Raw genomic sequence first — 23,975 nt, 5'->3', positions numbered from 1 at the left:
TGGCCTTATAGCATTTCATTTAAACGACTCTAAAATGTCACATTTAGCTCCATGACATGGCGATGTGGAGCGACGTTGAACTTCTGACCAACGAGGATACAAACACCGTCCGTTTCGGCAGTGTGTCAAGGGAGGACAATGGTAGCGGCTTGTATCAGGTGGACACACTGGTCAGAATTTCCACTGCCAATGAGGTACCGTAAATTAATTTCAATATTTTCACTACACAGATTATGCTCTTGTGTCCTTGTTGCTCCCTCTGTTTAACTGTACACTCACTCCCAGGTAGGTAATACTTCTGGGCCTTCTGAAAGTGTATTGCCCCTTCTTTTAAATTCAAATGTCAGGAACCTGGTGTGCTTGTTGACAGTAATCTCACTTTTTATAAGAAATCATTCATGCTACTTACCTAAGGCGAATACGATCAATGCTGAGTTTGAATCACACTCAAACTATCATTCATGCTTTCATTTCCTCAGGGTAAGTTGCAATATTTGCACAAGTAGCTGTATCTTCTTTTAAATCACTTTTTTGAATACTTATCTTTATCAAAAAGACTTTCTTATAATTTCTCAATTTGTATTTTCTTTGTTGCGCTGTAATAAGTGCTATCCAAATACACTTTATTATAATTTAAAGTACTATAAGAATTAGTAGTGGGTCTTTTGTGTACAGTATACCACAGTACTGATCAGGGATTTGATGGTAATGCTGGTAATTGCAGGTGCAGGGAGATCCCCGTCTCTTCTCCTCCAGTGATTCAAACTGGAGCATTTTTGTGGCTGACAAGACAGTTATCCTGTTTGACCAGAGCTATCAAACCATCCTCCTGCTTCTGCACTTTGGTATGTTCCTCCTTTTACCTTAATGTATATATGCATTTGCACATATCATAGACCGTATATAAGAAGTAGACGTAGTCACTGTGATGTCACCCAGTTGTTTTGACGTTTTGCGTTTTGGCCGATGCCATCTTCAGAAGTGACACGAGAGGTCTTGTGCAAAATGAGTGAATGTCTGAGGAAGACTTAAAAAAGTTCTGGAAAGCGCTAGGCACGTCAAGAGTTAGGTGTACATAGAAACATGAATACACAAGTCTGGTATATATTCACCTTAAAACATGATGGGAGTTATATTTTCTGAAGAGAGGAGCAGATGTGTCGCATCTTTTATCAGAGCCAATCACTCAAAAAGGTCTTTTGGATTTGGAAAATGTTATTGAGATAAGTGGGACATGCGGCAGCCCAAGCAGTATTACAATGATGTACCAAGTGAGTTCTCTCTTCACACTCTTTACTATCTGTCCGATGTCACTCTGTCCTCTGAGATGGCCTATGTGGCTGCAACCCAAATCAGCGGGTGCAAGAATGTGTTAAGATAATTGATGAGCACTGCTTTTCCTGTATTAATCATCCAAACTAAATCAGTTTGACATGACTGTAAAGGTTAATTCACATGCCATATTTCATCATGCCTTTTCTATCGATGCAGTTTGACCTTCCTGAGTAACCACTGTACGTTCACACCACAACTTATTTTTCAGACAGTGATGTGGATGCCATTGCTGTATGCCTGGAAGGACAGTTTTTGGTGGTCTGTGAAAGAAATGGAAACCTCCATTTGATCTATGTTCCACACAAGAGAACCCTTTTAACCAAGGTAAGAGTGTTTCTTCATATATAAGAGTCCTGCAGGTGTAGGGTTTAGGATTGCATGACATGGACTTTCTTTCAGCCGATACAAAAAAAGGATAATTACCTGCTTCTCATGGCCGATACCGACGAGATAAACACATTTTTGTAGTTTAAGAAGAAGCTCATAACCTGTTGTTTATGCACACCCGAGGATAAGAAAGGCAAAGATGGATGATTTAATATTCCATAGCTCTGATTTAACCAAATCTAACTGTTGTCACGATATTTACCAACAAAAACAAAGAACAGTTCTGTCTCTTGAAATATATTTTTTTGAGTAATTGCAAAATAACAATGGTGTTGTCTTCCTCTATCGGAGTGTGTAGCTGCTGCGCTTGTTAAATCAATGAATGCAATTTTGCTCCAAATGAATGGCAGATAATTTGACTTATATCAATTCATTACTATTACTACTAATAATATAAATGTCCCAAATATAGTGCATCACTAGTAGGATTACATTAGATTTGTTCGCTCTGCATCTAACCTAAAATTGTTATCTGTCTGATTTCACCTACAACACGAGAATAGGATTCAACTATAGATGATGGCGGCAGCCATGAGGATCTGGATAACGTTGTCTTTTTCTTAAGTTGCACACTTATGTACATTAACATGTTGGGTCATGTTCTGGGTTTGTAGGCTCTGGTAGAGGAAACATCCAGTGGAGATAAGAAAACATTCCGCTACCTCGTCATTGAGGAGGACAAAGCATCCTTAGGTGAAATGTCTATTTGAATATGAGAAATGAAGTTGTAATGTGCAATGGAAACTCGAAGGGATTTCTAACTCTAGATGTTTTAATGATATTTGTTTTGTCTTGACAGGGATGTACCATGTGTTCCTTCTCATAGAGGATGGGTTTTTCCACATTACAAACCTGGCACTGGCAAAGATAGAGACAGGTATCAAAACATCATGTGCAGTGACTTAAAGTTTGGTTGGAGACATTGTGTTAACCAAATTAAACGGTAATTCTTCTTTTGTCAACACAGCTATTGAAAAAATGGATGTGGGATCTTTGAAAGAGGTAAATTAAGGCAATCTTCTTTCCACGCAATAACCTTTTATTTTATTTTATTTTTACGGCAGAACTATAATCCCACTTTTCTTTAACTCAGCTCCAGTCGCTCATCAAGATAGACTTCTGCTCCACCAGTGATTACCATGACGAGGGCTGCAGTACAGCGGCCATGTTCAATCTGGGCCCTGAAATCCACTTAATGATCGGGGTCAGTGTCTGTGAGAGAAGTTTTACTCATTTATTTACCACCTGCAGTTATGATACATTGGTTGCATGTGACTGAAAGCATATCTAAAGGACACAATAAAATGAAGCCTCTACTTATGGACGATGGTACTTCAAATAAATATCACTTGTTTTACTTCCCTTTTCATGCTATGCTGTTGCAGGGACATGAGACTGAAGTATGTTTTTAAGATAAAATTGAAACCAATCTTTAGCATGATATTAAGACAAACTTTATATTAAATTTCAAGATATTGTGTAAATAAGTCCTTTCTAGAAATGATAGTTACTCCTTGTATATAAAGCAGTAAAACAACATGTATTTCTTGATGTAATTTGTCACAACATTATGATCTTCACAGGGGGATAAAGAAAATATTGTGACTCACTGGACGATGGACCCTCATCAGGCCAAGATGTGCCTTACTCACTCTGTCGACAACAGCCTAATTCCAGGTAATTTTCTCCATGTGTGGTACTTTGTTACACACCGTTAATCTGCTAAACATTTTAGTGATGAATGTATAAGCTCAGGTTTTTGAACATGTGGGAGTTGTAACATATTCTCCTTATTTGTTTACTTCTAAGGTGTGAGGAAGATGGTGGTGGCAGAAAACCTCTTGTATATTCTCGACACTGAGGTGAGTTAGTTGGTATCACCTGTAGCTGTTTGGTATACCGTTGCATGAGGCTCGGTCATGTGAGGTTTACGTACGGATTGCTTTGTGTCTTTCTTCGGCTGCAGGATGCCCTGAGTCTTTGGGACCTACATTTTCTTGTCATGGTTAACTGTTGGCCGGATCTTGCTATTCACGACTTTGAACTCACCACAGAATGTGGCTCCGCCTCCACGGTGGGGTATGTATCAATGTTTTATCCCGTACTGTAGCCGTAAATACAAAAAGGTATGTGCCATAATTAAACAATGTCGAAAATGTTATTGATTGTGTGCGTGTCCTACAGCCAAGACAATGGCAGCATGAAGATGATCACGCTGACAAAGCAAGACAACAGTCAGGTAGCATTGCAACTCCTTCTGACGAAACTGATAGATAATTATCTCAAATCATATTCTGAACTCCACATACTGGTTTGTAATTATATTATTATTTTAGATCAACTCACTTCAAATACGAGCTCTGCCCTCCATGACTGTTTGCTACTCTCTGGATGTCTCTTCAGTCTCTTGTCTTGTCCAGACAAAAATAAACATGGTAAACAGTCAACACTTATTAAATGGATGTATATGTGCTATTTCTAGATGTTAATATTTCTGTACATTTAAGTCAATTGTTTTATCCTCTGATTTCAGGATACGATTTATTTGGTTGAGGGGATTTGTGACAACCCAGAAAGGTAGGATATGTTCTGTATGAAGTTCAGCAAGTACATGAGTGATATGTTGACTCTAGAAATATTAAGTGGTCTTTCTTTCTTGTTCGTCATCAAGTAGTCGTGGAGAGCCTATATCTTCTGTTGTTGTCAGATGCTTCACAGAGGCTTTGCCGGAGAACAGGTACCTCATTTTGATTAGATGCGTTTTTGCTTTAATTGCAGTTTGTCTCGCCGTATTCACTATGACGTCAGTATAATTTGACTTACTTGACCTTTCTCTATTTCCAGACTTAGCAGACTTCTTCACAAACACATGTTTGAGGAGGCTGAGAAGTTTGCCATCACATTTGAGCTGGATTTAGAGGTAAGTGAAAATGAAGTTAAATTCTTGTGACTGTTGTCGGCTGGACTTTTATTTTTGTCATTTGGCCCAAGAGTAGAACAAGTCAGACAAGTAGTGTTACTAAAATGGTGGTGCAGCTGGTGGTAATTTACTACTTTTTTAATTGGGGCTATACACATTTAACAATCCTGTTTTTGTTCAGCTTGTTTACAAGGTGAAGCTTGACTTTGTGCTGGAGCAGCTGGCCTCCGCATCAGTGGGTGGCTATGGACAGGATGTGTGGTCTGAACTTGGAGAGGAGGCCAAGACCAACCTGATGAAGATCACAGTCAGTTATTTAGTCTAATATCAATTTACAGTTGCTAACCTTTTGAGCTAGTCATAGCAAATTAAAGTTCTTATCTAGTATTAACCCCTCACTAATGGAGGTTTGTTTTGTGTTTCCTAGGATGAGCAGTATGTGGTGGAATACTGCCTCAAGGCTCCGTGGCCGACCTTTGAGACGGCAGAGAAGATGCTAAACCACGCTGCCACACGATATTCCTCTTTACAGATCCAAGAGGCTTTGGCCAGGCTGGCAACATTCTGCAGCCTGCACGGCCTGGAAAACTTCAAGTAAATTCAAAGTCTTAATGGTCTCCTGTGTTGTACAGTGCATTTTCCAAAATGTGGTTTGTTCTAGAGCAGCAACTGATGATTATTTTCATTATCAATTTAATCTGCTGATTTGTTCGAATATTGGGGAAACCGTTATTCTGTCTTCCTATAGTGGCATCGCCTGGATTGAGTTTCTGAACAGCACTGACAATTTAGGAGACATTCTCTGCCACCTAAGAGAGGGAGACATAAAGGGTGCACAACTCATTTGGCTCAGATATGAGGTAAAGAACAGCTTTGTGCACTTGATGAAACGACACTGTAAGAAATATGGTGTCGGGGTCAGTTGTGACGTTGTTTACTGCCGGGTTTGTGACAGGGACATATTGCGGCAGAGTTTGATGAGAGCAAGCTTGAAGCCACGCTCAGTGCCATCCCAGAGGACCTGCCATCCCAAGACCTCTGTCCTTGGTTTAGGACAGTTTTTGTTCCTTTTGTGAGGAGAGTGGTTCCAACAGGACAGGTAGGATACAAAATCCTGTCATCTTCACCCTATGGTGCTATGTTTTCAGTAGTAAAAGTTATTTCTTTATGTGCCCATAGAAAATCCTGGCGAGATGGCTGGAGCAGAGGGCAAGGAATCTGGAGTTAACAGAAAAGGTAAAAACAAATCAGGCTGTCATCGAGCACTAACCGCTGGTGATGATCATAAATTATTTTAATGACTTGGGGGGGGGAAAAAGTATTGCAAGCTAAAATCACAATAATACGTAATGTGGAAAAGCACTGCCATCACTTGCCCAGTACACTTACTATACATCTTTTGTTCTTCTTTTTTTTTAAATTGATTGTATAAAAAACGAAACCAATGATTATAAATATAATACGTTGTTCCAGGGTGCTTGGCCCCAGAACGGCTTGGACTTGGCCGTGCTTGGACTGCCTTCACTACGGACATGGATGAAGTCTGTAAGTCCACCATGAATAAGCGTTTGTCGTCATCATGATCATGATCTACCTGTAGGTGCCAATTGTAACTTAATTATGATTTAAGGAGGAGGAGTATGGTGCAGAAGAGGTGGAGAACCTCAAGTCCCTGGTGTCAAACCTCCGTCAGCTCCTGGACCTCTACCGGAAACACAACTGCAGACTTTCTCTTTCAGTCTTTGAGAAGGTTTGTCTCTTATTAGTGACTAATTACATTTACAAACAAGTTCCGATATCCAGCAGGAAACAAATATTTTATTTACTTGCAAAAACTTAAGAAAAATTGCTTTCAATTTATTATAAAAAAAGAAAGAAAATCTTACTTTTTTTAAAAGTCAGATTTTCTTACAATGTGGTGATCTATTTACGAGACATTCTGAGTGGGGTTTGCGTTCCTATCTTAATAATTTCTCTCCCCTGTGAATTTTAAAGGGAAGTGTACGGAGTGTTGCATTCTTCATGCTGGACAAAGTGCCGGCTCCAGAGCTGATCGCCCCCACAGTGGAGAGCACTATCCTGCCGTATACTGAAGAGCACGAGATTCCTTTCAATGAGCTACTTCTACAGTACATCAAGGTAAAAGTCCACCAATGGCAATCCCACTGGGAACAGACATTTCACTTTCCAAATGCTTTAAAGGTAAATGTTTCTCCTCTCGTCTTCACTAGGATCTGCTGGAGCGCTGCAGTTCTCACACCACAACGCTTTTCACAGAATGGGAAGCCAAAGCAGTGGCTGTGCTACATTGCATGACTGATACTGACGTAAGTTTCTTTAACTCCATTACAGTTACACACACAGTTCACAACATGTTAAAAGTTTGTGAGTGCAGATATTAAACTGAAAATCAAAACTTGAAAAGTGCAGATATGTAGTAGAGTACGATCTCCGCCAGGTGTGTCTGACTCTGGTGCAAGGCTAAAGACAAAAGAATGTCTCACCACCGTCTTGGAATACTCCCAAAAAGAAAATTTCAACTGTCCTGTGTCATGTGACAAAAACAACCATAAAACCCACTTTATTGAAACTGGACAGAAAACTAAATATAACTCACCAAACCGTCTTGGTTAGTTCTTTCCACTGTTCCAAATATCACTCTCCTAATACGTCGAAATAATCCCTTAATGCAGCGAGTTAGATGTGAAAATATGCCAGTTCTACAGGCTGCCTACCCGCGCTTTCTCTCTGTCTGCCTGCTGAAGACAGCAGCTGAGTGACTTGCGTTCTTCAGAGGCAGACCACTTAAGTAGCTAAATTAAAGTCGGCCAAGAAAGAAACAACCGGCGATGTATTCAGCTGTGTGTGTGTGTGTGGTTCCGTCCGCTGTTGGCCAAACACACCATCTAAAACACTCTGAAACTGAAGCAGTGGCCCGTACCAGCCGGTTAAGAGCAGTGAGGAGTCGGCAGTCAATGACGTTGTAAAACAATAAAATCGTTGTTTCAAAACTTGTGAACCACGAGAGGTCCTTGAACATACGAACATGAATGAGCACAAAGACAGAGATGTCGCACACACACACACACACACACACACACACACACACACACACACACACACGGCCATACACAAGATCTCTCCGGCAGAGACAATAAATAAAATAATCTCACATTATTGTATTTCCTGCCAGATCATCGTGGACGCTGTGCTGGAGATCATGCAGAAAGCTGTAGTGCCCTGGAGTAATGTGGTAGAACAACTGGTTCAGCCCTACCTGGAGATGGATGGACCAAAGTATGTTTACATTATCCTCACCCTGATTTATTTTTCATACTTTTAAAGTTGTTTCTATATCATTTTCTTCTGGTATATTCCCCAGACAAGAACTTTTAAAGGGAAGCTACCGTCTGATGGAGATCAGGAAACTTCTCAGGGGCTATGGGATACGCAACTACAACCTCTCTAACAGCACTCAAATTATGGTAATTTAGATTTTATTCATTATGTGACATCTGACTTCTGTTGTGCCTGCCTTCTTAACTTTCTGTCATGTACTGTATATCTTCCCCAGACGCTGATTAGATACATCCTAAAGCAAGACTTGCCAATGTCCTTAGAAGATGCCCTGACATTAGCTGAAGCGTACAAACTCCCAACCTCGCAGATAAATTACTTGTATCTCTTCCAGCTGATGGGCCAAGGCAAGGTAAGCTCATCCACGTGAAAATATGAAATCAGCAGAAATAAATGTTGTTTCCTTGACATGTTGATAGGAAGTCTTTATGCTGCTTTCAGACTGAGGAATGCATGACTGTGCTGAAGAAGCTGTCCTCTGCAGAGGCCGAGTGTGTGATTGAGCGTCTCACAACCAGGGCTAGGCTGCAGCTGGAGGACAAAGCCCACATATCTGATGAGGTGAGGCGAGGCAAGAAAGTCTGAAATAAAATGTAATTTTCATTTTACATTCACTACAAGACTGCGATATTTCACACTTGAGTTTGTTACGTTTTGATGTGCAGCTCTTTTACTCGTACCCTCTTTCAACTATCATTCTTTTATTTTTTTAATTGGTGCCTTTTGTGTTCAATTAAATGTTCAATTTGTTCATTAAAGACTGTTGGTAATAATTTCCTTTTATTTATTTGTATGGTGATGAGCCTGTCTGAATGGGGTAGTTGTCACTATTAGCTTAAGCCTATGGCATTTTGTACAGCATAAATTAGCCTGGCGGCTAGCAGACTTTTCCTTATTCGCTGCTTTTCTACTCTTACTTGGTTTAAAGGTGCAATATGTAAGATTTTGTTTTAAAAAATGAACTAACATTATCAACAGAATTTGAAGAGGTTACAGTGTTGACGTCGCCTCGTCCTCATCTTCGCCGGTAATAGAGTGTGCGGGAGAGACGGACGGAGCTTCCATTAGCAGTTGGCTTGAATAATATAGAATAATAATGTATATCTTAACTTTCTCTGTCTTCAATAGCACAAGAAAAACCAGATGGTCATAGCTCAGGGGATGGTGGAGGCTCTGAAATACATGCATATACTCCAAAAGCGTAAGTACTTACTTTGCACAATTATAACGCGTGAACAGAAGGGTTGCTTGGATTGTAAAATCGGCAAACATCCACCTTGCTGAGGTTTTTCTTGAGTAAATCAATGTATTCCTCTCAGTTCCAGCTCTTAAGCTGACTCAAGGCTCCGAGTGTTTGATGCCTCAGGAAAGTGTAGTTTACATTGAGCAGGGAAAGAAATATTGTAAACGTTCACCTGAATGTCCAAGAGTGACACCATGTTTCATGTCCTCCGCAGATGATGCTCTAAAAAGCATGGAGTGTGAAAACAACCTCATCATGTTCAAGGCGATCGCCCACCTACAGGTGAGTCTCATGTACAGTTACAGACTCGTTTTTTGAGAGTAATTCATTTGCCATCTCTGGTAAACATAATATTTAAAGTAATGACAGCAATTTTATATGTACATATATTATTTTAATATATTTTTTTATAGATATTGCGCTAATATCGTTATAGGGAATTCTTTCGGCCACAATAATCGTGTAGTGAAAGTCTGTTTGTTTTTTAACCTGCAACCTCTTTGGCTGTTTCTTCAGGAGGATTTTGATGTTTTCTTCACCCCCTCCAACTATGAAGATCCAAACATCAGAAAACAGATTCAGGAGCATCACATCACAGCCTATGAAAACACACGTGGTCGCCGTTCATCTAAGGCGAAGGCTACGACAACTCCAGTTGTGGCTAATGACCCCGATGGCAAGACCAAGACCATATCCACAGAAGCTGGCTTACGTCGTCTAGGAAGGCAGCTGCAGCGCACCGAACAGGAGCTCTGGTCTGACTTGGCCCTGCGAGCTCTGGGAGTGGGCAAGGTGCACAACGCCCTCAAGATCCTCAGGTCTGCATGTGTGGATGCTGTGCTGTGTGTATGAGAAATACTTGAAATATTTTTTAATTCAAACTAAAAAGAAAACATACCAGTCCAGTGAGGCTTATGAAGAATCTCCCATGTTTTCTTTGTTCTCTTCCTTCATGTCTTCAGTGAGCTGTATGAACACCACTATAACGCCAGCACAGGGAAGGTGTTGTTCACTGCTGCCAAGACGTTATGCCAGATGCTGGAGGCAGACGTGCCAATGGTGCTTCCTGATGACGTAGACTTGCCAGCAGTCATCCATGATCTGGCCTGCCAGGCTATCACTGTGTGCCACTCAGGTGAACTACACGTGTAAACCATCAACAATTTTCACCAAGACGTTATGTTGGTAAAAATCAATGCAAAAGTGCCTTAAACCTGCATTCTCTCTAATCGCCAGCAGGGTGCGACTTCACTGGTTGCAAAGTTTGATTGTATACAAACCTGTGAGAAAATGACCCAACTGTTCACTTGATTTATTACCTCAGTAAACACTTTCCTAAAGTTAATATTATAATGACTATTGCAGATCTGCTGCTGGACTGTCAGGAGCTCTGCAAGTGCACACGTATAGCTATGGATGTCTATCATCAGTGTCAGTTATCAGACAACTATGGCTTTGTAGCCAAGGTCAGTATCTTATCTTCCTCCTTAGAATAACACTGTATTTATGTTATTGTTCTCTGGTTTGTCCTTGATATCTGTTATAAGATATATTTCTGCAGACATTTGAATCACCCATCTTATTTTACAAATTAGTAACTGAAAATCTACCAGGTGAAATCTCTTAGATGGAGGGTTTATATAATAATATTATCTATTATCTAACATCATTATAAAGCTGGATGTTGTGCAATTACTGTAAAAGACTTAAACATTTGCAAAGTTTCCAGAAATGAGCAAATTATCCAAATGCATAAATATAATTTGTATATGTATTTTATGTCACAGGATTCGACCTTGGAGACAGAAAAAGATCCACATTCTCAGTGGAGTTTTCAGGATGTTTTCAATGAAGATTGTATTGTTCTGGACCCGGTGTCTGTGCTTCCTGTGCAATATGAGATTACCAACTGCTTGCTGCCTATTTCTCTGGGTAAGATGCTCAAAGTAACCGTCCTTAGGTATTCTACAGCGAACTGGTTTTAATCAGCTGTCCTGCTAATTTATTCCCAATCCTGCAGATACCAAACTGTACCCACTGGACTGCTCGTGTCTGTCACACTGCTCGTTTGAAGACGGTACTGAACTCAAAGTTTGTATTTCATTGTTTCTTCTTGAATTTGTACAAAATCTTGTATTTACCTTGTGTCTTGCGTGGCCCACATGCAGGCTCAAACTACCTGCCGCCCCTCCTGGGTCCTCTGGCCAACATGTTACAGATGTTACAGGAGTGCAGTCAGCTGGAGCTGGCCCTCAGAGTGCTGGTCAACTTATACGGCAGCTGCGTGCAGCATGTCACCTCTAATGTTATGGACAAAAAGCTCAGTGTACAGGTATGGCTGCAACATTTTTATTTTATTTTAATGTTATGTGTATGTGACATAAACCAATGCCACACACCACAGCATTTATAGTCCAAGCTCATTTGCAATGCAAGGTTCATACACTACAAATACACAAGAGACCGTACAAAACACAGATTCAACAATGGATACGTACATAAAAAAGAACTCAACAAGAAAATACAGATAAATACAAGACACAAACTAAAACAATAAAGCTCCATAAAACAAGACTCACCAGATGATTCATGACTACATGAGTCATGGTCCCTCTCTAAGATGATCCCAGTCAGGATCCAGTTCTGTTTTGTTTGTCCAATTGAGGATTTATGCAAGAGCACCTTACAATTCCTGTTGGATGCTCCACGTGTTAATGAGCCCGAAGCTCTGAGTGGAACCACAAGGTCACAGAGCACCTGAGGAGCCTGGCTATGTAGGCATTTATAGATGAGTTTAAGATTATTTACTTAAATGATCAAAATGTATAATCTTTAATTCCAACACCCAGTGGTGTTATCACTGCCATTTGTGTTTCTGAAACAATTTGTACCATTATTATATCTTAAGCTTCTTGCCAGTGAGACCAAGCAAAAACATGTTGTAATGTTTATGTTGACTCTCCTTTCAGCTTTATGATACCCAAGGGCTTAAGGCGTACAATTTATGCTTGAATGATCTTCGAAAGATGACCACTTCGTCTCTGAATGCCGTTGCTGTGGCTCTCTTGAACAAGGTGAGTCTGCCGAGACTGTTGTCATGAAAGGGTTGTAGCAGATGTGTCTCAGTGTATGTTTATAGAACTATCTGTATTTTCTATGGGCTGCAGGTGTTCAACTGGAGGGTGGTCGATTGTGATTTGGCTATTGGACTCTGTACGCTGCTCACCAAAGCAGAAGTCTTCATTATACTGTGGAAGGTTATTGACAACACCTGGCAGAACTATGACAAAATTCTGGTAGGCAAAGTATTTTATTTTGTATTTTAAAATTAAAGAGAAACAGCTAACCAAGTAGTTCCATTGAGGTGTTCTTCAGCAAATCTTTTTTATTTATTTTATAATCTAATAATAATCAGCAACAGTTATGATCATGATTATGCACAAAATTAAAAATGTTTTGACCATTTCACTCAAAACTAAAAACAAAACAGGAAGGACACACACACCAATACCTTCATAGAGAGACATCATATCTCTATTCATGCATATATACACATAAATACATACACCTTTCAAGGAACAGTAATAACTTTTCATGCCCATCACACTCCACTCCACCTCTACCTCTACCACTAATAAGAAGCCAATGTTCTTCAGCGACTGTCTCTTGATTATTCAGGCCGTGGCCAGGATCGGGGCCAATCTCTGCTGCTTGTACGATGAGGCAGAGGAGCAAGAGAAGTTCCTCTCTGTCATCACTGATGCTGAATGGGGCATCAAGCTTGGCAAATTGGAGGTGTGAGGATCATATTCACATTGTACTTCACAAGTCGCTGTCTCTCTTGACTTGACATTTAACGTGCCATGCCCCTGTTCTGCCAAAGATATCCATCCAGCCAGTGTTCCGTCAGCGGCCTGAGATGAAGAGGAGTCTGATCCCTGATCTGGTGAAGAACAGAAGGATCACCCCAGACATTATCCTCCAGTACTGCAGGTCAGCTGCTCACTCCAAGACATTGCTATTCAACTATATTGTTCAGGGGGCCACATGTTCAGAAAGCTAAGTGACCCCTAAGTGGCCAAACCTTTCTCTGAGCTATTATTCTCAGTGGGTAAATTGACCCACTATACCAGGGGTCACTAACAGACGGTCCAGTCCGGACCCAGACGCCGACCTATACGGACCCGGACTTATAATCAATAAATTATTGAGAGATCTTTTTGACGGGGCGTTTCTATTTTAACCGGTGCAGCTTTTCTCCTTTTTACGGCGCTGGTTTAGTGGTTCAGGAAGCTCACAGACCAATTACATGCGAGTTAAGCCATCCCACGTGATGCTACTCAGCCAATCAAATCTGTGCATTCCAGGCGGCAAACATTGCGACTCTGTATAATACAGATGAGAGGCGAGAGGCGCGTGACAGACGGAAAGACGAGTTAGCGATACAGGGAGAGAAGACGGAGAGACAAGTGAGCCTCAGACAGGGAGAGAAAAATAACTACACATGGCGCTCTCTAAGAAGAGAAAAGTGAACAACGTTTTTGACCAAACATGCCCTCAAGTCTGAACTGAGGTCACAGAAAATCTCAGAGCCCAATATGATGAATCCAGCAGGATCATTATTTATTTTTAAATGCAGCCCGAGAAGAACACTATACATATCTACAGTATTATATATATCTGTATAGTTCAATGTTAAGTGACAATAAATATTGTCTAAATGTTTTTAAATTGTACTTTCTTTATTAGATTTGACAGTCAGTTGTTGATGACGTGCAGACGTGCATACAGCTACTATGCTACTTCAATATATCTCACACTAATTCATAACGCACGTTAGACATTATGATGCTCCGGACCTTTGCTTGCGGAAACTTTCTCTAACTGGACCTTTAGTTGAATACCTCTGCACTGTACCTTTCTCTCGCCCTATGAACCAACGCCTCTTTTCTTTTTGCTAATTTGTTTTTATTGGATTAGAAGTTTTGATATACACTTCAGATATTACACATAATTTTCCTCCAAACATGAGACGAGAAAGATCTATGCTCCTTAACACCAGTGAGCGGTTATGTTATAAAATGTAAAGTATAATTAAAAAAACATTTAAAATAAATTTCCTACGTTTTTACGCCACCTGCACGAGTCTAGATTAGTTGGAATGAGGAAGCTATGAAAACCAAGAATTCATGAACAGTCGGCCCGATATCACAAGAAGGTTTTAGAGACAGAGCGTCCCCTGTTACCATAGCAACTCACGCTTGCCTGCATGCTCACCCTCTGCTTCTGTCTGCAGCACTTTTGGTCTAGACCGTGACGGCGTGATCAACGAGTACATCACCACCTTACTGCTGCTCCAAGAGGACGAAGACGGTGCAGGTGTCCCAGGCGCAGGCCAGGAAGACACACAGCCTCTGTGTCATGCAGACGCGCTGGAACGAGTCCTGCAGATTATCCCGATGTTGCACAACACCTGTGAGCTCACCGACAGCCTCTGTGCTGCCATATTCAAGGTTTGTGCACGGGAGAAAGAACTTTAAAGCACTTTGTTATTCACATGAGGTAAAAGGGATGAAAAAAACACTGATCCATGACTGGACATTTCTGATAACTTCTGATCGAATAAAGTTATTACAATTTCACTCACAGGCTGATCCAAGACAATTGACTCAAGGAAAATGGTAATTGTAAAAGAAAATCTGAAAGCTATATCCACATGCTTTTAAATGACAGCAGCCCTATTACTTTTCTTCCAGTTGCCAAACCTATAACTTGAATTTTACCCAGAATTACTGACTTACAGTACTGACGATGGCAGATTGTGTCTGAACAACACCACTGAATGGAGTTTACTGTCGTAGTATTTATGCTGATATTTCTATCCCACACAGAATTTAAGTTGGACTTCACCTAACTTGTAAAATGCTTCTCTCATACAGCTCAGCCCTTACAACTATGAGAGGATTGAAATCGTGTTGAAGATCATACAGGTCATAGATGAGGCTGTGACAACGTTTTCTGTTAGTCAGGTAAAAAAACTGACACTTTTTGAATTAAATAGTTTCTTCTTTTCAAAATATGTTTTGCGGACTACCAAGAACTGTCTTTTAATCCCCAGGCAACGGCTCTCCTTAAGCACCTGAAGTCCTACAAGCGAGTCTCTCCTCCCTCAGACGTGGAGAGCACGTATCTTCTGGAAAACAGCTTGCTGCCAAACCCCCTGTCCAACAGCAGACTGCCCTTCCACCTGCTCATGCAGAGCAAACATTACTGGAAGATCGTCTGTGAGTTAGCCGCTGTAGTTATCATTATTATGCTTCAGAATCATTGCTGACAAACTCAAATTACTCGATCTCCTCCTCTCCTTGGTATCAGGTGTAATCTGAAAGGAAGGAATTGCTCTTAACTCATTTCATGTCCTAACACGGATATTCTACTGCGAGTGGGCGATAGATGAGACTTTAAACACTTGTAACTGTGTTCGCCATCTTTGTGAGGCTTCACTTTAAGACTGAGGAAACTGACGTGTTTTCCTGTGTTTAGCTCCTGAGCTCAGTGAGGAGACCTTCCCCACACTTCTTCTGATTAGCAAACTGATGAAGGTAAAGCACACCTTAAGGTCTTTACACACCGGCGGTTTCTTTCGTGCAAATTCGTCAATATGTTTCCCAAATTAGTTTTGGTCAGGGGTCACAACACAAGGACACAAAGGCTGGCTCTGTAATCCGTTACTCCTTTCAACCTTCACAAAGAAAGCGGAGACGAGATCCACTCTTTCCGTTCTTACTTTTCACAATAAAAGCCCGAGACATATACACTGTGTAATTGAGGAAACTAAAATTCACTCACTAAAATAGCTTACAGTAGTTTAGGCTTTACAACTATTTACCTCAGACAGACTGCTCTAGGATCTTGGAAGTTGTATCTATTAGAATCTTTAATTGAACAAGTGTTGCAACCTGCGTCTGCGGAGATTTTCTTGCATTTACATGTGGATTATTCGTCAAGCCCCCGGTGTGTAAAGGCCTTCACTCTATATAATCACAAACATTATAGATTTATCCATAAAGTTTGACTCTTATTAATCCCTTCATGTCTCTTTCCAGGTGAGCAGTGACAAGTTATACATGTCAACAGCGAACCATGTGTTCGAGAAGAAGATGAAGCCTTTACTCTTAGAGCAGAGGAAAAAGGGTCAGGATTATCGCTACAATAAGGAGACTTTCAAGGTGGCCAAGGCCATGATGAAGTACATCCACTGCATCCAGAGCCCGGAGTGGGCTGCTGCCACAGCCCACAAGATCGCCCAGGAGATGCCACCAGGTCTGATCTGCAGATAAGACTCGACCACTACACTGCTTGTATGTTTGTATGTACGTACTGAATAGTTTCCTGTTCTCCGCAGGCTATGAGAAGACACAGTCGCTTAGATTCTGTTTGGCTCTTGGAGATTCGTGGCTGAAGGATCCAAACCTTGACGTCAGTATTTGATATTTTTCACCTGCAGAAATGATACAGTGTGGTTCCCACAGGTCCTTTTTTAAATCCTTGAAAGTTTGTGAATTGGAGGATGCTTTAAAGGTTTAGAAAGAAAGAAAAATAGACGTGAGTCATATAAAGTGTTTGAATTGATAAATGTTTTGCAATAATAGAAATGTAACCTTGAGCCCTCTCTCAAACTATGCTTTCTTGGGTGTTTTGAATTTGAGCAAATTGGACCTGGGAAGTCCTTGAAAAGTCCTTAAATTTGATGTTTAAGAAGGTGTGGGAACCCTCAATAAACTTTAAATCCCACATCTTTATCTGGTTAGTTTTTCATTAAGTTGGTTTTCATCTATTCTCCTCTAATCCTGAGCAGGAGGCAGCGCGGGCCAGAGGAGAAACCTTTCTGTCCAAGCTGAAGCTGCAGTTCCAGCGCTCGGCTACTGAGAATACCTTGATTGCCAGCCAGCTGAATAGCCCAGAGCATCTGAAACTGACTGGGCTGCCAGCCAGGCTCATAGTGGCCCTGTACGAGGACAGCAGTGTGGAGCAGTGCTACAGAGACCCAGGAGTTCAAGTGAATCCTGGTGAGCCCGCTTTGACACCACCTTCGTCTATAAGACCAGCTTTTATTTTCTTTAGCACTTCATGTGATGAAAATAGCTACTGGAATAAAGTGTTATTGTTAATTTTGCTTTGACCTTTTTATGACTTTTGTTACATTCGGCTATAAAGGATTTTCTACGTATGAACACAACACTATCTTGCTTCATAATGTGGACTACATTTTTTGATATGTTGTAACTGGGAGAAAGTCTTAAACAATGTAGCCCATTTCTTATTGAATCTTTTGCGTCTGAACAGATATACATGCAGTGGTTAAGGAAATAGCCACAATTAACAAAGTTGATCTCCTGAAAATACGTAACATGATGTTGGAGAAATGGATCTGCAAAACAGGCCCAGCTGTCACCAAGGTTTGTCTCACTTCATCACAGTTTATGTTCTTCTGTTTACATTGAGTTCTTATCAAATTTAGGACACTGAGTCCATTGTGTAAAAGAAGCATTTCTTTCTTTGATAAAGGATATTGGTAATCATGAATGTCTCAGCAACATGGAGGAGGACCCAGACCTAATGAGGTAGAATTATTGCAGCATTTTGCTTCTCAATACACTTCTAACTTCTCTTTTAATAATGAACCTTTAAAAAATAATGAGTGGCAAAGAGTTGTAACATCAAAACTGCCAACTTATCTGTTTTATTGTGTTTCTCTCAGGGTGATGTACATGCTGCAGGCCGGCCCCATCCATGATGCTGTCCGTCTTCTAAACCCCATCTTATCTGCTGAAAACTGGGTGAGTAATACATTGCAGTGAGTTAAAATTGGACGAAGAGTCCAGAGAAAGTGGCTGATGTCTGTTGTTTTATTATTTTATTTTATGGATTTCCTCCTGCAGCCCCTCAGCACTTCTGGGCCTCGTCTGACATTCTGCCATCGGACTCGAGCGCTGCTTTGTCTCGTCCGCCTCGCTGATTCGGCCACTCTGGAGGCTCAGTTGCAGATCCCCAGGAACGAAATTAAGTAATTAGAAATCTGTTTAATGCTGATGGAATAATTATTTGCTAAGTGAATTTAAAGGGATAGTTTGGATGTTTCGAAGTGGGGTTGTATGAGGTACTCATCCATAGTAAGTGAGTTATCTACATCTACGGTCTGCACGCCCACAGTTTGGAGAAACGAACAAGAGCACTGCTGTGTATGGGAACGTCAACAAAATGCATTTTAGCCAAAAAAAACAATCTCAGTTTAAGTGTACACTATATTAAGAATATTTTCACTGCTTTACTCTGCCATCAGATGGCACTTTCCGTTAGCGTACTGAGACCCTTATCTCTCTTCTTATGTGCTCTCGCATAAACCACCAGACAAAAAGAACAAAAAATGATTTTATCTCTGAAATTACTGGTGGCTTTGAAGAGAGCAATAATGGATATAACTGCTTCTGTACCCTAATGGGAAGTGCTGTCTGATGAAAAGGTAAAGCTGTGAGCATTTTCTAAATATAGCGCACACTTAAACTGATATTGATCTTTTTTCTTTTGGTGGGCCTTTTTCTTTTCAGGTGGCTATAATACATTTTGCTGCTGTGCCGTCCACAGCAGTAGCTCAGCTTCCGTGCTGGTGCTCCCGTCTGTTTCTTCAAACGGGGGGCTTGCAGACGGCCGTCTACTTTAAGATAGTGTGTAAGATGTGTTAATGTTTCTGTATTTAATATTCCCATCCAGATGCTACCTGAAGTGCTACATCTTTGTCTCTCAACTGGAGGCATTAAACATCCCTTACACGGTGCAGTCTTTCCTCAGTAGTCCCAAAGAAGGCTTGGTTAAAGGGCTGTGGAAGAACCACAGTCATGAGCCGCAGGTACTTTTTAACTGAAAACATTGAAGCTATTCCAGCTCGTTACTTCATTTAGCTTCACTGTGTTAGAAGTGTTACACACAAAGTGCACGCAGGAGAACATGAAGCACCCTTTGTCCTTTTCAGGCGGTGCGGTTGGTGGCAGATCTGTGCTTGGAGTATCAGGTGTACGACCCTCCGCTGTGGAACAGTCTGCTTCAGAAGCTGCTGAGCTTCAACTTGGTGAGGGGATGTGCACCACAACAGTCTAATCGTAATGCAGTATCTCACTCATACATGTCTGTCTTTTAGTTTTTGTTGAGGGGGACATTAAAGACCGCTGGGTGGTGTGTTTTGAAATAAAACTTACATGTTTGTTTTTCCCCCCTCAGATCAGCCACCTCCAGAAGGTGCTAGAGGCCTTAGTGGCTGTGCCTGCTCTGTGGGAGGTAACTTCATCACTTTTAGTTAAATGCCAATAATGTTGACATTTCCTGTTACTTCAGACATCTTACATTTTCAGTCAAGTGAAATGTGGTACTAATGTGTTTGTAATTGTCTTCATTGTTACAAGATATCAGAACAAAAATATTTCAAATTCATCCTGCAGCCAGGACTCGGATAGTCGGCCAGTTGCCGTTATTTAATAGTTACGGTAGAGATAGACAGGAAATGTGGTCATAGCGTGGGCTGAATATGAAATGCAACTAGGTTTAAAACCACTACACCACCGGACGCAAAAACACCTTCAACCATCACTGCTACAGTACGACAGGTGATAATAGAGAAAGGGTTGCAAAGCTAATATTATTTACTTTATTTCGTCCCCAGATTTCCAGTTTCTCCAGGACCTGGAGGAGTATGATCCTGGCATCCTTTGTCTCAGGTACTAAGTTTATAATCGTGAATTCACTTATATAAAGCAGGGGTTGGCAACTTTGGAGAAACCAGCAAAGAGTACGCTAGTTTTTGAAAGTATCCAACTGAAAAACATCACAGCCCGTACTTTCAGTACTTTCACGCCTCTCTCCAAAGCCACTCCTCTAAAGCAATGGGCTCAGGAAGAACCCACTAAGTTTGGGAGCGGATCCGAATCACTGTGGCGGGTACACAAATGACGTTTTGATTTAGTTAACTTTGACAGAGAGGGCATTTGTACGGCATTCATGCAATGTCGGAATGATCAGAAAAATGTGTTTCCCACTTGGAAAATTCATGCGAACGCCTCCTCAAGTCTGAACAACAACTCTGGAACAGCTGTCGACGTGTTGTTTAAATGCTAAGAGCAATAAAATACAACACGTCTTCTTTGTAGCGTCCATGTTGTTTCCATATAACGACTTAAAGAGTCCGAGTGCCATTGCAGGGATACAATGTTTTGGTAGAATAAAGGATGCTGATTGGATAGTTGATTTTGATATAGTACATGTTTGCACGGTACGGTTTGCCTCCTGACTGTCTGATCTGTTTCCTTGGTGACAGCGTCTGTTCCTCTGAGTCCTGATCAACAGGCACTACTCTACAGGACTTTTGTTCTCCTCCTCAAGTACGCTTCACTCATGTTCAAACATTTACCGACAGCTGTTCTCACTGTGTAAAACTGTCTCATCCTAGAATATGAATATTCAATACATGCATTGGTAGATTTAACTGTTGTGATTTTTATTTTTATCCCGATAAACTGCATGGCATAGTATACAACTGAAAACTTCAAAATGTAGTTTCAAAGCAGCTTGGCGGGCCAACAGTGTTCAAAGATCCTTTCCTTTATTATTCATTTAATAAAGGCAAAATATTACGCATAACAAGCACCACAATATGATGACATGACAAAATTGCCTCACAAAAAAGAGAAGAACATTATAATTGGCCAAAGATGACAAAATAAAATGAGAAGAATCCTTTCAGTAATTAAATTAATTAGGTTTACAATACGGCGATACATTTAAAAATTGAAATATACATATCACAGGTAGAGTTTATTTATTGTTTCATATAGTCCCACTCTTCACTAGAGCAACTTCTTTTCCCTTTCTTTTCTTTTGATTTGTGCTACTTTTGTAATGGTTTGTTTCAATATTTTTATCCTATCTGTTTCATGCACCCAGGTTTGATTTACTGGATGTTTGAATTTGTTTCTGAAAAGCGGCAGCGATGACCTGAATAATATGTCATATTCTCTTCCTGTTTGTTCCGTCTCTCCTGCCACCCCTCTTACTTCCCAAGGTGCCCTTTCCTGTTGAATCTGGATCTGATAGGAATTGCCAATCGCTTTGCACAGTTCAATCTGCCAGCCTTTGCTCTGGGAACTCTTCTTCTCATCCCCTGTGCCAATAAAAAGGCTCAGCAGATCCAAGTGAGTCGGTCTCTGTCAATACAACATGTTAGAAGGAAACGTTTGGAAGATCTGTATCGTTGTTGGCTAAAATGATCATCGTCACATTGTCCTGACAGTCACTGTGATTTTGCTGTTTCCAGGGCTTTCTGTCTGCGTGTAAACCAGTCGCTGTCCTTGATCAGGTGGAAGAGCTCATGAATACTGGGGAGTTAGCCGGAGTTCCCTCACAGGTTAGATGTCAATTTAGGTTTAATGTGACTTTCCACTCTTTATACAATTTACAAGAGAAGCAACACTTCGACTGCTTTCACGCTTACACTGAACAAGTATTTGTATTTATATTGTATCTACTAAACGCTGACAAATCACAACCACTAATGTTGTGTCAGCCACTGCCAGTTACAAGATGCGCAAGACTACATTTATATATTGCATATAACTTGTATTCTGATACCTCTAGGCGCCGATTATGGTGCACAACCGACTCGTCGTCTGAGTCAAACTTGAATGGGTTAAATCCAGGATTTCTCAATTAGGCAAAAGAGTAGATGTGCTTCCAGCCCCTTTTCAGTGTTTTCTTTTTTTATATATATATATATATAGATAGATAGATAGATAGATAGATAGATAGATAGATAGATAGATAGATAGATAGATAGATAGATAGATAGATAGATAGATAGATCAAATGTGCTGTAAATATAATGTGCACTACTGCTGTTGTAACACCTCCTGTAACAGGCTATGTTCTGTCATTTACATGTGTATTCACATTTCTGGGTTTCAGTAAAGCTGTTAAACAGGAAACTACTCAAGATAAGCGTGTGTGGTGATGTAAATGTTAAAGGTGTTATGTTTCAAAACCTGTCTGTAGACATTCTGGCGCAATGAAACATTTGCATTGTTGCATTTCTTTTTGTTTTTATAGCAATGTTGTATTGTACAACAGCATGACATGACATTATTGCCTCCATGATTCCTCAGATCAGGGAGACTGTGTTAACTTTCATCAGCCAAAATGGACAGCACCATAAACTGTTGAAGACCAAACACTTAAATCAACTGAAGCAGCTCATTGTGTCGAGTGGCCAGCCTAACCAGGTGAAAGACTTGCTGGATTACCTGATCAGCCAGAACTGGTACGTTTGTTGTGTCATTGTTAACTTTTCTGATCTAAGTGAGTCAAAAAAACAACAATATCCTGATAAATCTAGAGGTCTGTGTGCTGGTAGTAGGGTCTGGACAATGGTCTAATTATTAATATAGAAGATATATTTTCAAATAAAATGAGATTAATGATGCAAACAAAGATGATAGACTGCCACTGATTGTTAATGCTGATGTGCACACCTATGGAACTGTTTGTCTTTTAATGCAAGAACATCGTTCATGGATGATTGTTTTTATATTGTTTGTGAGCCTCTAACCTAAGATGACTTTGTTTACCATTATGTGATAGACAATAAATGATCATACGATAATCGCAATATCAGTCAAAATGATCGCAATAGTTTATTTTTTCCAAATCTTTCAGCCTGCCTGCTGAAAACCTGCACATTGAGACAAGAAACTTGAATAATGTTAAAATGTTATGCTTATGGATACAGAGAACCGGTTTCTGTATGTTCCATATAAACATGATATTTAAGATGTGTTGACGATAATAATAATAAGCTTTATTTGTATAGCACCTTTCATACAAGAATTGCAGTTGTGTTAAAGGGAAGAAGTATTCAGAACCTTTACTTAAGTAAAAGTATTAATGCCACACTAGAAATACTGTTAAAAGTCCTGCAATGGAAATGTTACTTAATTAAAAGTATATACATATCATCAGGAAAATGTAATGAATGTTTTTATATATCGCCTCATCATTTCCGTACTTGTAGGCCTATATATTGTTGGGAAGTTTCATTTATAACTATTCATTATATTTTATAAACTCTTCATAGATTTGTGAGCAAAAATCTTAATTTGTAAAATAACTAGTAGCTTAAGCCGTCAGATAAATGTCCCTCTGAAATGTAGCAGAAGTAGAAAGTGGCATGAGTACTTGTACTTTACTGAAATGCAATACTTTGATTATTGATTATTATCTGCTGTTCAGTCAGGACGATGCTGACTCGCTCGCTCGTGAGTACATGAAACACAGAGAGCATCAAAGAGTGAAAAGCGACGGCTCACCTTCACCGAGCTGCCTGAAGGTAAGATGATATCCTGGAAATATTATGTAAAATATTTTCATTTATGTAGTATCATATTAGTTCAAATGGTGTACCTTTTCTAATTCACCATAATCACTTACATTATTGACCGGAAACGTAACGTACTTAACGTCATTTGTGTTTTTCAGGAATTTCTCAACATGCAAAATGGAGTTTCGGGATGATACGATTTCTGCAGCTGTATTTATGTATTCATACTTAGTCTATTTTGGGCTGAGATGCAATATTTTCACTTAATATCCATCTTTCAATTGTTTATGAATTTAAATAAAGGCTTTTCATTATTA

The 23,975-nt window shown here is 40.2% G+C and overlaps 1 protein-coding gene across 2 annotated transcripts in view; it reads left to right on the top strand.

Moving 5' to 3' along the window:
• Positions 1–23,975, top strand: part of kntc1 (kinetochore associated 1) — a 24,320-nt gene extending 345 nt beyond the window's left edge. Inside the window, exons 2-62 of one of the 2 annotated variants that reach the window (XM_029440529.1) lie at positions 48–194; positions 725–845; positions 1,544–1,659; positions 2,337–2,415; positions 2,522–2,599; positions 2,690–2,724; positions 2,816–2,926; positions 3,306–3,399; positions 3,532–3,584; positions 3,689–3,801; positions 3,907–3,961; positions 4,059–4,157; positions 4,256–4,299; positions 4,397–4,459; positions 4,567–4,642; positions 4,824–4,949; positions 5,070–5,236; positions 5,391–5,502; positions 5,598–5,741; positions 5,822–5,878; positions 6,116–6,187; positions 6,273–6,392; positions 6,638–6,781; positions 6,874–6,969; positions 7,836–7,939; positions 8,025–8,127; positions 8,217–8,351; positions 8,441–8,560; positions 9,128–9,200; positions 9,457–9,524; positions 9,759–10,060; positions 10,205–10,377; positions 10,608–10,708; positions 11,030–11,174; positions 11,263–11,319; positions 11,411–11,574; positions 12,212–12,316; positions 12,410–12,538; positions 12,921–13,037; positions 13,126–13,235; positions 14,539–14,755; positions 15,182–15,271; positions 15,361–15,526; positions 15,786–15,844; positions 16,349–16,565; positions 16,648–16,721; positions 17,101–17,311; positions 17,589–17,701; positions 17,811–17,866; positions 18,004–18,082; positions 18,185–18,309; positions 19,014–19,149; positions 19,273–19,368; positions 19,518–19,574; positions 19,957–20,011; positions 20,608–20,671; positions 21,352–21,481; positions 21,604–21,693; positions 22,448–22,602; positions 23,571–23,667; positions 23,817–23,975. In XM_029440529.1, coding sequence (XP_029296389.1) covers positions 57–194; positions 725–845; positions 1,544–1,659; positions 2,337–2,415; positions 2,522–2,599; positions 2,690–2,724; positions 2,816–2,926; positions 3,306–3,399; positions 3,532–3,584; positions 3,689–3,801; positions 3,907–3,961; positions 4,059–4,157; positions 4,256–4,299; positions 4,397–4,459; positions 4,567–4,642; positions 4,824–4,949; positions 5,070–5,236; positions 5,391–5,502; positions 5,598–5,741; positions 5,822–5,878; positions 6,116–6,187; positions 6,273–6,392; positions 6,638–6,781; positions 6,874–6,969; positions 7,836–7,939; positions 8,025–8,127; positions 8,217–8,351; positions 8,441–8,560; positions 9,128–9,200; positions 9,457–9,524; positions 9,759–10,060; positions 10,205–10,377; positions 10,608–10,708; positions 11,030–11,174; positions 11,263–11,319; positions 11,411–11,574; positions 12,212–12,316; positions 12,410–12,538; positions 12,921–13,037; positions 13,126–13,235; positions 14,539–14,755; positions 15,182–15,271; positions 15,361–15,526; positions 15,786–15,844; positions 16,349–16,565; positions 16,648–16,721; positions 17,101–17,311; positions 17,589–17,701; positions 17,811–17,866; positions 18,004–18,082; positions 18,185–18,309; positions 19,014–19,149; positions 19,273–19,368; positions 19,518–19,574; positions 19,957–20,011; positions 20,608–20,671; positions 21,352–21,481; positions 21,604–21,693; positions 22,448–22,602; positions 23,571–23,667; positions 23,817–23,852 — 6,642 coding nt within the window. In that variant the 5' untranslated portion in view covers positions 48–56 and the 3' untranslated portion in view covers positions 23,853–23,975. Of the gene's footprint in view, positions 1–47; positions 195–724; positions 846–1,543; positions 1,660–2,336; positions 2,416–2,521; positions 2,600–2,689; positions 2,725–2,815; positions 2,927–3,305; positions 3,400–3,531; positions 3,585–3,688; positions 3,802–3,906; positions 3,962–4,058; positions 4,158–4,255; positions 4,300–4,393; positions 4,460–4,566; positions 4,643–4,823; positions 4,950–5,069; positions 5,237–5,390; positions 5,503–5,597; positions 5,742–5,821; positions 5,879–6,115; positions 6,188–6,272; positions 6,393–6,637; positions 6,782–6,873; positions 6,970–7,835; positions 7,940–8,024; positions 8,128–8,216; positions 8,352–8,440; positions 8,561–9,127; positions 9,201–9,456; positions 9,525–9,758; positions 10,061–10,204; positions 10,378–10,607; positions 10,709–11,029; positions 11,175–11,262; positions 11,320–11,410; positions 11,575–12,211; positions 12,317–12,409; positions 12,539–12,920; positions 13,038–13,125; positions 13,236–14,538; positions 14,756–15,181; positions 15,272–15,360; positions 15,527–15,785; positions 15,845–16,348; positions 16,566–16,647; positions 16,722–17,100; positions 17,312–17,588; positions 17,702–17,810; positions 17,867–18,003; positions 18,083–18,184; positions 18,310–19,013; positions 19,150–19,272; positions 19,369–19,517; positions 19,575–19,956; positions 20,012–20,607; positions 20,672–21,351; positions 21,482–21,603; positions 21,694–22,447; positions 22,603–23,570; positions 23,668–23,816 lie in introns of both variants that reach the window. The other variant, XM_029440528.1, reaches the window with a different exon arrangement.

This window comes from Cottoperca gobio, chromosome 9, assembly GCF_900634415.1.
Source record: "Cottoperca gobio chromosome 9, fCotGob3.1, whole genome shotgun sequence".
NCBI lineage: Eukaryota > Metazoa > Chordata > Actinopteri > Perciformes > Bovichtidae > Cottoperca > Cottoperca gobio.
This window is presented reverse-complemented; position numbering and strand designations above follow the sequence as displayed.